This window comes from Neolamprologus multifasciatus, chromosome 7, assembly GCF_963576455.1.
Source record: "Neolamprologus multifasciatus chromosome 7, fNeoMul1.2, whole genome shotgun sequence".
NCBI classification, from domain to species: domain Eukaryota; kingdom Metazoa; phylum Chordata; class Actinopteri; order Cichliformes; family Cichlidae; genus Neolamprologus; species Neolamprologus multifasciatus.
The window spans coordinates 41,844,539-41,858,552 of record NC_140445.1 but is presented as its reverse complement, the minus strand read 5'-3'; the positions used below and the strand labels follow the sequence as shown (position 1 = coordinate 41,858,552).

General features: G+C 37.6%; 1 protein-coding gene across 1 annotated transcript in view; it reads left to right on the top strand.

The window, feature by feature from the left end:
* Positions 1-13,799, top strand: part of ano1b (anoctamin 1, calcium activated chloride channel b) — a 37,276-nt gene extending 23,477 nt beyond the window's left edge. Inside the window, exons 14-24 of the mRNA XM_085164718.1 lie at positions 988-1,056; positions 1,139-1,337; positions 3,750-3,861; positions 4,007-4,064; positions 5,481-5,581; positions 6,165-6,307; positions 6,672-6,824; positions 6,976-7,028; positions 9,540-9,724; positions 10,971-11,076; positions 12,305-13,799. Of these exons, the coding sequence (XP_085020844.1) occupies positions 988-1,056; positions 1,139-1,337; positions 3,750-3,861; positions 4,007-4,064; positions 5,481-5,581; positions 6,165-6,307; positions 6,672-6,824; positions 6,976-7,028; positions 9,540-9,724; positions 10,971-11,076; positions 12,305-12,556 (1,431 nt within the window). The 3' untranslated portion in view covers positions 12,557-13,799. The remainder of the gene's footprint in view (positions 1-987; positions 1,057-1,138; positions 1,338-3,749; positions 3,862-4,006; positions 4,065-5,480; positions 5,582-6,164; positions 6,308-6,671; positions 6,825-6,975; positions 7,029-9,539; positions 9,725-10,970; positions 11,077-12,304) is intronic.
* Positions 13,800-14,014: the final 215 nt, after the last annotated feature.

The following is a 14,014-nucleotide window of genomic DNA, read 5'->3' as shown; positions in this document are numbered from 1 at the left end:
ACTCAGGGTTCAATATCTTGCCTAAGGAGAGTTCAACATGCAGACTGGAGTAAGCCAGGGATTTGCCACTCTGCTATCTGAGTCACAGCTGCCTCTAGCTAATGTAATAGTATCTTACTATATAACAGAGCACTTTACTCTTAGACTGTGGCCTTACTTGTATTCCTAAAGTATAATAAGAGGCTTGAGCTAACAGCTCCCTAATAGTCCAAGGATTTGTTTGCCATTCATGTGAAATCGCTCTGAATCAGTTTTCTTGATCTTTCATTTAGTTTTTTAGTTTTGCTCTCAGAGAATCAACAGCTCTAAAAGTGAAAGTTAGTTTCTGATTATACTTTTGTTTGACATGTTTTGGTTCATATCAGACTCAAGAAGCAGACTAGCACAGACACTGGCAACTTTAAAATGTTTATCGAAACACAACAGGATGCGTACTGCCCAGAGTTCTGTCAATGAGCTTAAGGAACTCTCGACAGGGGAGCGACGGTGGGCTCTATTTGTTAGAGTCTGCAACAGTCTTTCTTGAGAGAAATCCTCTGAAAATTCAGGGGCTACTCAGTTGCCTAGAGGGCTCCCAGAATGGCAAAGAGGAGGTACATGGAGAGGAGATAAGTGCTTCCCTTACAGGTGACTTAGCTATCGTCACCTGTAAGGAGCTTGTGGCTCGGCGGTAACAGATTTCTGGGAATCATTTGATCTTGGCATCAAGTGGCATCCCTTTAACGGAGGCCTCCTGCTGGCCTGGCCCGTCAGTGATTAAAGTCAGCATTCTTGTTTCAGGCCTGTTGATATTGTTGAGCTGGCTAGTGCATTCCTTGTACCAGGCTGTTGATTTTCTTTTTTTTTGGAACTTTCTCTTTGTCTATTTTGCTTTCTTAATATGTTGTGTTGATTTTAATACATTTAAAAGTATGACTGTGGTGACATTACATGTCATGTTTGACCTGAGTTAATTTTTTTTACTGTTTTATTATTTACTTGTTTCAGATAGAAAAGCTTACATTTCAGGACCGTCTGCCTGCCTACATGACTAACATCGTCATGCTGTTGTTAATGGTAGGAAAAATCTTATTCTCTGCATATACTGTACATCACTGATGTTATGTTTAAAAGCTAAAAAACCCTTTTACTCCTTCAGATTGGTGTTACATTTGCCATTGTGTTTGGTGTGATCCTCTACCGCATCTCCACCAAAGCTGCTCTTATGAGTTCCAGTCTGATCACAAGGAACCATGTGCAGCTGACAGTTAAAACCACTGCAGCGATCATCAACCTTGTGGTCATCCTTATACTGGATGAGGTATATGGAGCTGTGGCACGATGGCTTACTGTATTAGGTAAGTTTTGTATAAAACAGGCTAATGCTGTTAACTAAACTTAGCACAAATACAGTAAGAACATTTGTGTCTGGTCAATTATTTCTTTGTCTTCACAATAATTCTTATGCCATTGGAAAGCCTTTTTATATGAAACGTAAACATAAATGTTTATTACTATGTTCATACCAGTGTATGAATATCAGTTGGGTCTGGTCTATTGAGAGTAAAACAAAAACACAAGCTATCCAGCTAGAATGGCAAAAGAATCGTAGTTAGTTGATGTATCTCCAGTTCTGTGATTATGTGTGTAGCCCTCCAATGGGCTTCCCTATTAGTTATCTCTTATGCAAATCTCAGCTATCAATGCCCTCCTCATCTGAAAGGTTTTCCACGTCACTGCTAAGGCAACAAATCACTTATGTGCAACCTTAAAAAGCAGCTGCGAACTGGTAATTTACCATATCCAGTAATCAGTTATGTAGAATCCCAAACACATGCAAGCACAGAGCTAAAATGAAATGGTAGAAACCCTCATCTAAATGCTAATGTTATGGCTAAACTGTGAATCACCAGGTATGTCCCAGTTCACGTAGACCGCGAAGGCTGGGTCATCCGAAGGATGTGCCTTTGAATTGGGACATAGCTAGCATCATGTTTTTGCAAAACATGAAACAATAAGTACTGGTAATCAGTGTTGGGAAGGTTACTTTTAAAATGTATTCCATTACAGAATACAGAATACATGTCCCAAAATGTATTCTGTAACGTATTCCGTTACGTTACGTATTCTGAATACTTTGGATTACTTAACATATTATCATGCATTTTACAACTACATGAATGTACTATTGCTGTGTGATTTATTACTATTACTGAAGGTCCGCGGCTCCGAACCGTAGTAAAGGGACCTCTGACTAATACGGGTTCCTTGTCGGGCTCATAGCCGAAAAATAGCTTTACTTTTTTGTTCTGGGTCAACTCTGCTTGCGAGAGACAGAGAGAGGCGTTGAAAGGCTGCTCCAACGGAACTTATTGTTTCGGAGGAAAACACGAACAAAGCATACAGTCGAGTTTTAATAGCTTACTTACAACTGGGCTCTTCAGGCACTCTTCTTGGCTGCAGTGGTTATTATTATATTTACATGCTTCCAGCTCCCGTTTTTGCTCGATGACAGCTCGTACTTTTCGACTCTCCTTTTTCTCCCACCTCGCGTTCACAGACACATAACGAGTATGGCAGTCCATTCTCCCTACAGCACGGACTACACTGCCCATGAAGCTACATTCTGCATTCTGCCTATTAGCTTAGCACAACAACAACAAAAAAAAGCGCTCTCGCACCCAGGAAACACGCAGAGCGAGAGCGTCACCCTGCAACCATGGCAACCACAACGATACCGCCTGGAGCAACAGAACGTAGCTGTCAAACAAAACCCAAACAGTCCTGACCCGCGACAATATGAAACAGGAAAGTACCGCCGTGTAATCCATTTATTTCAACAAAGTAACTGTATTCTAAATACCACCTTTTTAAACGGTACCTGTAACGGAATACAGTTACTCATATTTTGTATTTTAAATACGTAACGGCGGTACATGTATTCCGTTACTCCCCAACACTGCTGGTAATGACCACTCTAAAGGTTTAGTTAAAGGAACATCTGGGTTTAAAGTGTAGCTAGAATCTAGACTGATTTGCAGCTGCTGTTTTGTGGTAGTGGATGGTTGGGGTGGGTGCTGCCTTACCGTTTTGAGATGTGGGGCTTAGGGGGCTTGTGGTGACAGGTAACTCGGTATAGGCCTGGGACCGCACATGATTGGGTGCTTCCTTACACAGGAGTGGTCTACACCCCCTTGGTCACTCATCTCCATGGTTTGGCCCATGCAACTGTCAGACAGGTGTTAAAATAAATGGACTGAGACAACGTGGGAAACTACTTTGTGGTCATATGAATCCAAATTTGAAATTGTTCTTGAAAAATGCTGCAACCTCCTGACTTAAGAGGATAGAAAGCATGTGACTTTTTTTTTTATCAGCACTCCATTCAAAAGCATGGCTTTGTAATAGAAGAGTCTGGGAACTGGGCTGCCTGCAGCCCAGACCTTTCAACAAATAAAAACATTTCAGTATCATGAAATCAGGAATATATATATAAAAAAAGACCCAGGACTGTTTAAAGCCTGATCTTGTTGATCAGACAAGAATGAAACAACATTCCTCTCCCAAAGGACCAGCAACAGATCTCCTCCCACATGTTTAGAAATGAAAGATGTTTTTAAAAGAAGAGGGGATGCCACATAGTGGTGAACATGGCCCCATCTCAACTGTTTTGAGACATGTTGTTGTTTTATTTTGTTCCAGTGTTTAGAAGTAACTGTCAAAAAGAAAAAGAAAATAATAATAATAATAACTTTTCTGTTCCCTTATAGAGGCTCCTAAAACTGACAAGAGTTTTGAGGAGAGACTCATCTTCAAGACCTTCATTCTCAAGTTTGTTAATGCATTTTCCCCAATCATCTACATTGCTTTCTTCAGGGGAAGGTTAGTAATCTCATAATTTATTGTTTTTGTTTAGGTTTTTTTTTTTTCTTTTTTTTTTTTTTCTTTTATCAGTTACTGTTTATGCACAAAGTTTAATATTTGATACTTCACACTTTAAACAGTTTCCCATTCATTTTCATTTTAGACTTGTAGGCAGGCCAGGCAGCTACCTATATGTGTTTGACTCTTACAGAATGGAAGAGGTAAGCCTTGTGTTTTTACAAATTAACCTCAAACAAAAGCTTTCATAATAATTTCAGACTGGACTTGGAGTATAATTGTTCTGAAGATAATTTAAACAAAATAAATACATTTTATTTTACTGCACTTTCTCCCAGTTTTCATACTAAACACATTTTTAAGTCACATTCTAGAAGTATAATGACATTTTTATTGAACTGCTTGTTCTTTCTGTTTTCTGGTAAAGAGATTGTTGCCCTAAGCTAAACGACTTCACCAGAGTCAAAATCAGAATCAGACTTTATTAATACCAGGGGACAATATAATATTACATATAATGCATAATATTAGATTAGTATTTCAGTCTTGCCTCAAAGAAAATCACAATTGTTGATTCTGAATTGGTTAAACGATTGAATGAGTATGCATGATTGATGTGTGTGTGTGTGTGTGTGTGTGTGTGTGTGTGTGTGTGTGTGTGTGTGTGTGTGTGTGTGTGTGTGCGCCCCAACTTTCACCAAAGCTTTGGTTCTGTAGCTTTTCACTTAGTCCTCACCCCGACACATTTCTGGTCCTCAGTCACACAGTTACATGCAGATTTGAGGTTTAAAAGGTGGAATAATTCCTAATAATGCACTCCAGCACATCATGTGAACTATCCAGAGAAGCACTAACACAATCTTAAAGACCACATTCAGCCTGCTTCACTTTCTAACTGGAGATTCACCTTTATATCACAAGCATATTAGTTATCATCAGTCATTTTCCTCTCACTTTTTCTGAATTACAATGCTATTTCCAGAGAAAAATGCAAGTGTAAAATCTACACCTACACATTACTCATTTCCTCATCAGATCTGCTTAGTTTTGACCAAGTCACTTAGAAAATGAAGTTGGTGCAACATTATTAATAAATTGGCATTCCAGTATTTATCACACACTCTAATGGATACACTGGGGCAAATTCTCCAAAGATATTTCAACTCATGGACTCGGGAGGACTACAGGGAGGCAGGATCAAACCAACCTTCCTGTGATTACATGACCCAAGGTAGAGCAAGTCATTCTGCTCTGCACACTGTTGTGTTATAATGAAAATATTTACATTTCTCCTAGTGTGCCATTCTCTGAAGGTCTAAAGAAAAGTTGCTGCCATACCAGTGTGAGATGTTGCTGGTCAGGACACTCTCTAAAGTGCCTTTGTAGAAAGTGGTGATGGCAAGAGTGCAAGTGCTGTTGTGTCGTCTTGACAAGAGAGGTCGTGTTTGCATACTGTATCAGGTCATCCTTTTGCCCAGATATCCACACAATCAGTAAAAAAAAGTGCAGTTGTTGCTGTCTTTGCAACAAGAACGGAGAATCCTGTCCTTTTGCTTTAGGTGTACTTTTAAAAATTCCTTCTTTTCTGTGGTGGACTTTAGTGTGGGATTGTTTTACAGTGTGCTCATGGAGGCTGTCTGATGGAGCTGTGTATCCAGCTGAGTATCACCATGTTGGGAAAGCAACTTATCCAGAACAACCTTTTTGAGATTGGAATACCGTAAGTAGGATCACTTCATATTGGTTTGTTGCTCTTGCACATCACATTGTTGTAGTGTAATTGCATGAGATCTTCTTTCTATAATCACTCCTCGATATTCAGGAAGTACTTAAAAAAATACTTATCTGAATTCCATTCTCTTGAATTCTGTGCACACTCCTACATATTGACATTTAGTAATAACAACTTTTGATATGCATATCAAACACTGTTATGTTGTGAGGAGATAATGTAACTTTTTTCTGTTCGAATGTAATCACTGGCATCATAATTCAGCTAGAAAAAGCAGAAGCCAGAATGCCAATTTGAGTAAACCGTATAACACCCAAGGCTGGGGTTAGCATTGACAGCCTGTGGCAACACAAAAAACACACTCCTTTTGACTGTAGCTGTAGAGAAGGATCATCAAACCATCAAACAACTCATCTGTAGTCCAAGTTATTACTTATACATGAAATGATTGAACACAACTTATTACTTCCAAATGTACAGCACCGACATGCCATTGATCTGTGTCCATTATTGTTTATATATGCATGCGTCTATATGCATTTGTGTATTCATATGTGCACATGTCTTTCAGCAAACTGAAGAAACTGATTCGATACATTCGGTCAAAGCAAGGAGCTTTTCAGGAAGAAGAGAGACAGAAGAAGTTGACGAGATATGAAACCGACCATTTTCTGGAGCCATTTGGTGGATTAACTCCTGAATATATGGAAATGAGTCAGTACTACACACTAAATATCCTTCACTACTTTGGTTCTTAAATACTAGATATGAACAAAGCAAAACACAAGTCTGTTTTCTTGTGTGCAAAGATAATTTTCTATAAACAATGATGGCCGCGTGTCATTCAAAAGTCTAAATCACGACTAAAGGATCAGTTGTGAGATTATACTGATTCTTATTGTGGTTTCAAGGTTTTGAGGATTTCCATGTTAATCTATATTCTAATTCAATGCAGTTTTGTTTATGTAGAGATAGTAGACAAAAAAATTTAAATTGTGTGTCTATTTTCAGTACATTTATATTTGCACAGGTAAAGGGATATGTTGGTACTGATTTTTTGCTTTGCTCCTTTGTCCAGTCATCCAGTTTGGTTTTGTTACATTGTTTGTGGCATCCTTCCCGCTGGCTCCACTCTTTGCTCTGCTCAACAACATCATTGAAATAAGACTTGATGCCAAGAAATTTGTGACAGAGCTGCGAAGACCAGTGGCAGCAAGAGCTAAAGACATCGGTGGGTTCTATTTAAAACACTGTGGCATGTTTAAAAATGCATGTTATTCAGGAAGGATCACAATAACAAGAGAAAATAATATTTGTTTAATTATAAGAAGAGAAATCTTATACCTGAAAAACATTAGCTGACACATATTCTCATTGTACAGGAATATGGTACAACATACTGAGAGGGGTAGCAAAAGTTGCTGTCATCATTAACGTAAGTAATGTCTGCTGGTTTTATTCTTTTGACATGCTACATGCACGATCATGTTTGTGTTAAAATTAATGTAAAAAACTTTGTCTAAGTTCATATCCATAAACAAATTGTATACATAACAAAACAGGAAAAAGGGCCCACACATATTCCTCAAATATGGTGAGTAAGAAACTTGATATATATTGTGAAACAATTACATAAAAAAGCTCCTTCGGTCACTTCCTATAACCTGACATCACCTTAACTGTACCCATACTTATGTAGTTTACCCAGGGCCTGAACATACTTCCTTTAATAATAATAATAATAATAATAATAATAATACATGCAAAGAGAACTCACCTTTACATTAGCTAAATATCACATAATACCACATAAGCAATTCAAATAAAAAGGCTTGCAGCTCATTTTCTAAGTAACAAGGAGCTGCAAAGCAAGGTAGCCCAGGTGCTAACTCTGCAAAGATAAGAAAAGTGACCATTATCCTCCAGCCTGCAAAAAACAAACTACACAACAAAGAATGTATTTATTATTAGAACCACAACTCTTACTATGCTGCCAGCAAACGTACCATGAAACGCGTTTCCTTCCATGGACGGATTATGCAAACATTCACACACAGGACACTTGATTAGTTTACTAGTAAGAGGTTGGACCAGGGGTGGGCAACTCCAGGCCTCGAGGGCTGGTGTCCTGCAGGTTTTAAATAACACCCTGGGTCAACACACCTGAATCACATGATTAGTTTGTTACCAGGCCTCTGGAGAACTTCAGGACATGTTGAGGAGGTAATTTACCAATTTATATCAGCTGTGTTGGATCAAGGACACATCTAAAATCTGCAGGACACCAGCCCTTGAGACCTGGAGTTGCCCACCCTTGGGTTAGAAACTCTTTTGACTTCAGCTGTCTTAATCCTTCATGGTATAAATTCAACAAGTTGCTGGAAAAATTCCTTAGAGATTGTGGTCCATGATGACATGATGGCATCACACTTAGTGCTTTCCTGTCTTTGTTTCCACTCACCCCAACTGCTCATGACAGTTCAAGACCACTCTCTGGGCCTTTTCTGCCAGTCTCCTCTTGAGCTTCTCTCTCTCTAATATAGTAGCAGCTTTATGATATAAACGTCCTGAGATAGCAAAGTGAATTGAAATTAAATTGAGGTGTTGAACCCCAGGTTGCCCACTTCAGTATGTGTGTGTGTGTGAGAGAGAGAGAGAGAGAGAGAGAGCTGGTGAATGTGGGATTGATTGACTACTTTTAGTGCTCAGTTGAGTAGGAAAGTGATATCTAAGTACCAGTGCTGCAGAGTTGTTTGCCGATTGCTGAGGTGCACAGTGAATAACAGTTGCCAACACTCATCTGATTTAGTAGCTGCAGAGATCCAAACCTCCTCTGACATTAACATCTACACACAAACTATGTGCTGGGACCTTAATGGCATTGGTTTCAGTGGTCATCTCCTGTAGGTGTAATATGTAGGTGTACCCGGACTATATCAACCTCACACACTGCCACGAGCTCCTTATGTATGCAGATATGTTTTAATGAGTTAATAGTTGCAGATTCAAAATGTTTCTGTGCTCATCTTTTGCACCAAGATCCCATATTTTACCTCTATGCCCATTTTTTTTCAAAATATTTTGCCTTTTCATAGGGATGTCAGGTTCCTCACACTCTGCAGCACTCAGCTCCAACAGAACAAAGAAATATGATGATGGGATATAGAGATGTTGATATTGATGCTCAAATTTGGTCATAGTAAAAAAAAATTTTTAGAAAAGAAATGAAAAATTAAATGAAATTTTTTGCTTTAGAGTTTTAGAAATTGTGACACCTGGAATTGGTGTAAAATTAATTTACCAAAGTTTGCATGTGTTTTTCATTCATGAAAAATTATCTTATCTGCCTAGTTATGAAGTTACAGTATGAGGGCTTAAAAACTATTTTAAAAAATTGACTTAAAAGCCAACCATTTTACCGTATGAGGGCTTGTAACTCAGTTTTCATCGTATAAATGTAAAAATTTGGTTTCAATAGATAAGTTTTATTATTTTATTATTATTTTAAAACAATCACTTAGTTCTGGGAGGATCAGGTAAGAAATGTTCTCAGATTTGATTGATTTTATGAACTATACACATTAAACTAATATTCACTCACGTGCTGGCTATATGGTGCTTATATCATCTTATCTCTTTTGTAGATTGTGTTTTTTATTCTTCTTTTTGGCCTGTCTTTCTGCATTTCCAGCTTAATGGAGTTTTCGCCCTATCAAAAGATAAAACTATGTTTTGCTCGATGCCAAGTGCATACTCAAAAGGAAACATTACTTTTATCTTTTTAAATAAAGAAATAAAGCAGTATCGCTGGTATTGCAGCTACAACATTCCAGTTGGTTGTATACTTAAACCTGTGTGTAGTTATAGTTCACATAGTTCATATTTGTTTCCATTTGCCACACTTCTTTTTCTCTCTCTAATGTCCAAACCTCTGTCCCTGCTCCAGGCATTCGTTATCTCCTTCACGTCAGACTTCATCCCTCGGATGGTTTACCAGTACATGTACAGTCCTGATGGCTCCATGCATGGATTTGTCAACCATACACTGTCTTATTTTAATGTCAGCCACTTCCAGGATGGCAAAGAACCAATGGATCGATCACACTTTAGCTACCCTGTTGTAATATGCAGGTAGGAAATTATTCTCAGGTTACAACTGTCATAACATTTCAATAAATGTAAAAACTTTTTGAAATAGGTATTTCTAAAAGTTTAGTTATTATTATGCTTCTTTAAAAACCTATTTGTGAGTAAAAAGAAAATCAGTGATTTTAGATGATTTTTAAATCATTTGTGAATCAGTGCCTCCAGCATTCAGGTTATTAATTGAGTCATTGTTGACAATGACTTCAAAATAAAATGCAAATGAGTACAGTGCTTTACAATGAAGGAAGCTATTTTGGTCTTTATTTATTTCAATAAATAAACTCTTAAGCCCAGAGATGTGCCATTCTGTAATCCTTGCACAAGCTTTTCAATCCATTGCAATTACTCCTCTTGTCTGCATGCTGAAGCATCCCCAGACAAGGTACTGAGCCTCAATGCATCCAATGTGAGTGTATGTGAATGTTAGATAAGGCACTTAGCCTTAGAGAAAATCATCATCAAATAAGCTTTTAGTAAAACGCACTTTAATTGCTAAACTAGACTGGAAAAGTGCTATATAACAAGTCCATTTACCATATTACTAAAACGAAAAAGAATCTGGTGACAAAGCTGTCGGCACAGAAAGAGGAAAGAAAAGCAAGGAAACACTAAGGACTGACGCTTAACAGAGACCAAGGATACAAAGCTGGCAGTGGAAGTGTAAACCATAGAAACATGCAACCAAAACTATATACAAAGACAGCAAGCGGAATTCAAATACCAACATGTTAAGTTTGAGATAAGTTTGTGTGTCCCGCAGAAGTTACCATGGTGATTTAGCAAGTTAAAAAAGACACTTTCATGACACAGAAAAGCAATAAGTATATAAGAAATAATATAGCTGGTATAGAACTGTGCTGACAATGCTAACGCTAATGGAAAAAAAATGTTGGATTATTCTTTCTTTCTCTGGCTTTAAGTCCTCTAGCTTAATTGCTGTGTACAGACAGCCATAGAAAAAGGGTGGCACCTATGGCAGGAGAGATGGCAACACACCGATAGAGGGTCAAAATCACAGCAGGCCTTGCTGGGACGTAACACTGTCAGGGAGTTTCTGGTTTGTTAAACACATGTTGAGGGGAACATCTGGGAGATTGCACTACGTTCTAAATTATCCCTATCTAATCATTTAGATAGATTATATGTACTGGCCTGGTTTTGCCAGAAATTTCTTCTCAAAATTGAGTGTTAAATTGTGACCAAATGTGATACCTGTTTTTTTGTCACTAAGGTATAAAGACTACAGAGAACCACCTTGGTCAAACACACCATATGAGCTATCCAAGGAATTCTGGGCAGTGCTGGCTGTCCGTCTGGCTTTTGTTATTGTTTTCCAGGTAGGTAATACATAAAGCAATTACTAGTAATGTTCGTATGAATTTATTTTATTGAATTATCACATACTTTTTAAAGAGAGGTGCTGAACTATGATTCTGATGTAGGGTCTGGTCAGAACAACCTACATATCATTATAACAGCCAACATAAAACATCACAGTTGAGTAGAACAACCAGAAATTGAGAAAATGATCACATAGTCCATGGACAGGAACTTACTTGTAGCTGAAAAGTAAAGTCAAGTCTACTCAAACTGGCAGTTCAAGGAGACAGGGAGAACATACAGGAACCTGATTTTTGTGAGGTGACTGATACCTCCTGTACCACTGTGCTGCCCTCCTATAAATCCCTAATGATAAACCTCTACTGAAGGTCTTCTGCAGTTTTCCATTTTCCAAAAATTAATACTTTTTTTTGTCCTTGAGTTGAAATAAAATCCCACTTTCTGGTGGTCTGTAACTGCTCTCCTGCAGCGTCTGGCACAAATGTTCTTATTTAACCACTTGGTATGCAGATACAGGGATGTGTTACAACCGTGGAGGTCTGCAGCCCCTTTCTACTTGTTGCACAGTTGAATATCAAACACTAGATAGACAAAAGTACTGAGACACCAACACATTACACCCACAGGAGTTGCTCAGCCATGGAAACTTACTGAATCTCTTGGTGCACAGTTTTGTGTTTGTGTTAGTGCCAGAGGAGCTTTGGAACGCTCCAGTTAATATGTTTGTCCATATAGTGTATAAGGAATTTTAGTATGGTTAGTCAAGGCCAAAACCATTGAAACCTTTTGTCCTATCTCACTCTGCTCTCTGTTCTTTCCCTCACCCTCACGGGTTTTGAAAGATGGCTGCTGCTCCCTGAGCCTGGTTCTGCCAGAGGTTTCTTCCTGTTAAAAGATAGTTTTTCCTTCCTGCTGTCACTAACTGCTTGCTTATAGGGAGTTGTCTGATTGCTGGGGTTTTCTCTTTATTATAGTAGGATTCTTATCTTACACTATAAAGTGCCTTGGTGCTGTTGTAATTTGGCACAATATAAATAAAATTGAACTGAATTGATTTAAAATGAACTATATATGCCAAACGGTTGAAAATTTTAGAAAAACATAAAAGCATGTGACCTACGGGATGTTGGGGATTCAGACTGTGGAAGTTCTGAGATTATTTTTTTGTTTTTACCAGAAGAAAAATTGCTGAGTTGTCCCATTTCTTTCATTTATTTCTGACAGAACGTTGTGATGCTCATGAATGACATTGTTGACTGGCTAATCCCAGACATCCCAAAAGATATCAGCCTGCAGATGCACAAGGAGAAGATTTTATTGGTAGAGCTGTTCATGAAAGAAGAGCAGGGCAAGAGCTATATCATTGACAGCAGCACTTCAACAGATGGAAAGGAAAACTGCAGCAAACACAACAACAACAGCAAAGTGGCGCCCCCACGCTCCCGACGGCATACCAACAGCACCAAAAGCTTCTAACAGCCATGCTAGCAGCTATGGCTAGTAGCTAGTAGCTATTAGTTTAATTGTTGTTAGCACGTCGAAGCTTGCTAGTAGTTCTCTCTCAGGACAGACTAAATTGTATGTAAATTGTATGTTTTTCTTAATATTCTTAACATTCCAACAACTGGGAGAGCAGTTGGCCAAAGAGATGTGAGAAAATTAAATCTGTGGCCAAATATGTTGCATGTTTTTGTTGAGCTGTGAAACTGTCACTCCATGTGTGCACCCTCAAATGTATTTATGTGCTTAATAATGTCTGATTGTGTACTCAAATTAATGACTTTGTAAATCAAAATGTAAAAGTGTATTCATTCTTACATGCATTACAGCTGAAATTTTTTATATAATCCTTTAAATACTCACAAATGTTAGAATATGCACAAAAATGATGACAAATTGTGTGCATAATGTTTTTTTTTTTACCAGAATACACATTAGAATCAGAAAATGTGAATTCAAAGAAATCAGTATAGAAACTTCCTTAACCTGTGACTAATCAAAATTTACAACCTGCTGTTAGAAAATAATAATAATAATAAGAGAAAACATTTTTAACTCGCTGTATGAAACAAAATTTAAATCCAGAATTGATTTTTTTAAATTCTCCTCACATATGTCGTCATGAATAATACAGGTCTGCAACCAAAAAACTGCACAGGATTTTTTGACTGTTTGTTATAGATTTTTACTCTCTGAAACTGGGAAAAATATTTTTAAAATTCCAAAAATCTGGTATCCTATACTTGAGTCAAAAAACCATATCCAGTAACGATTTCTAAGAGCAAGAGAATAAAAAATGTGAGGAATTGAGAAGGGGGCGGATACTGTGAGTTCGCGGTGTGAGGAGCTCAGATGGTCCATGTCCCATTCTTCAAGACATCCCAACAGATTTATTTTGTTCAGTGGTAAGGAATCTCAGAAAAATTATGCAAAATTAGTTAATTGTAATAAAATATTGATTTTTTTCATTGCTGTTGTGATTTTTTTTAATGTAAACTCCTCATGATTTGCAAAAACACTGTATGTGATGGAAATTGAGATCATTTTTAGATTCAGCACCCTAAAATATCATTTTTATTTTCTTTTGCAGACTTGTGTAATCAGGCCTCATCTTAAAGAAGACCTCACTCCAATGCAGTTCACTCTCAGACTGCCTTGTTTAGGATATGTAAACCTTTAAAGCCCAAATCGTGATTTTTTTATTTTTATTTTTTGGAAAATTGAGTTTTTGAGGATCCTTGTGACAATTTCTTAAGAAATGAAATTTTAATTTGCATATATTTGTTTTCATTTTTCACTTATTTGTTACCTACAGTTTTGGAGGTCTACACTGATTATGTAGAAGTCTCAAATCGTATGCATCATGTAAGATAAATTTGCCTTTAAAGGGTTGAAAGTTGAATGTATACACCACTCTGCATTTAATCATTACAG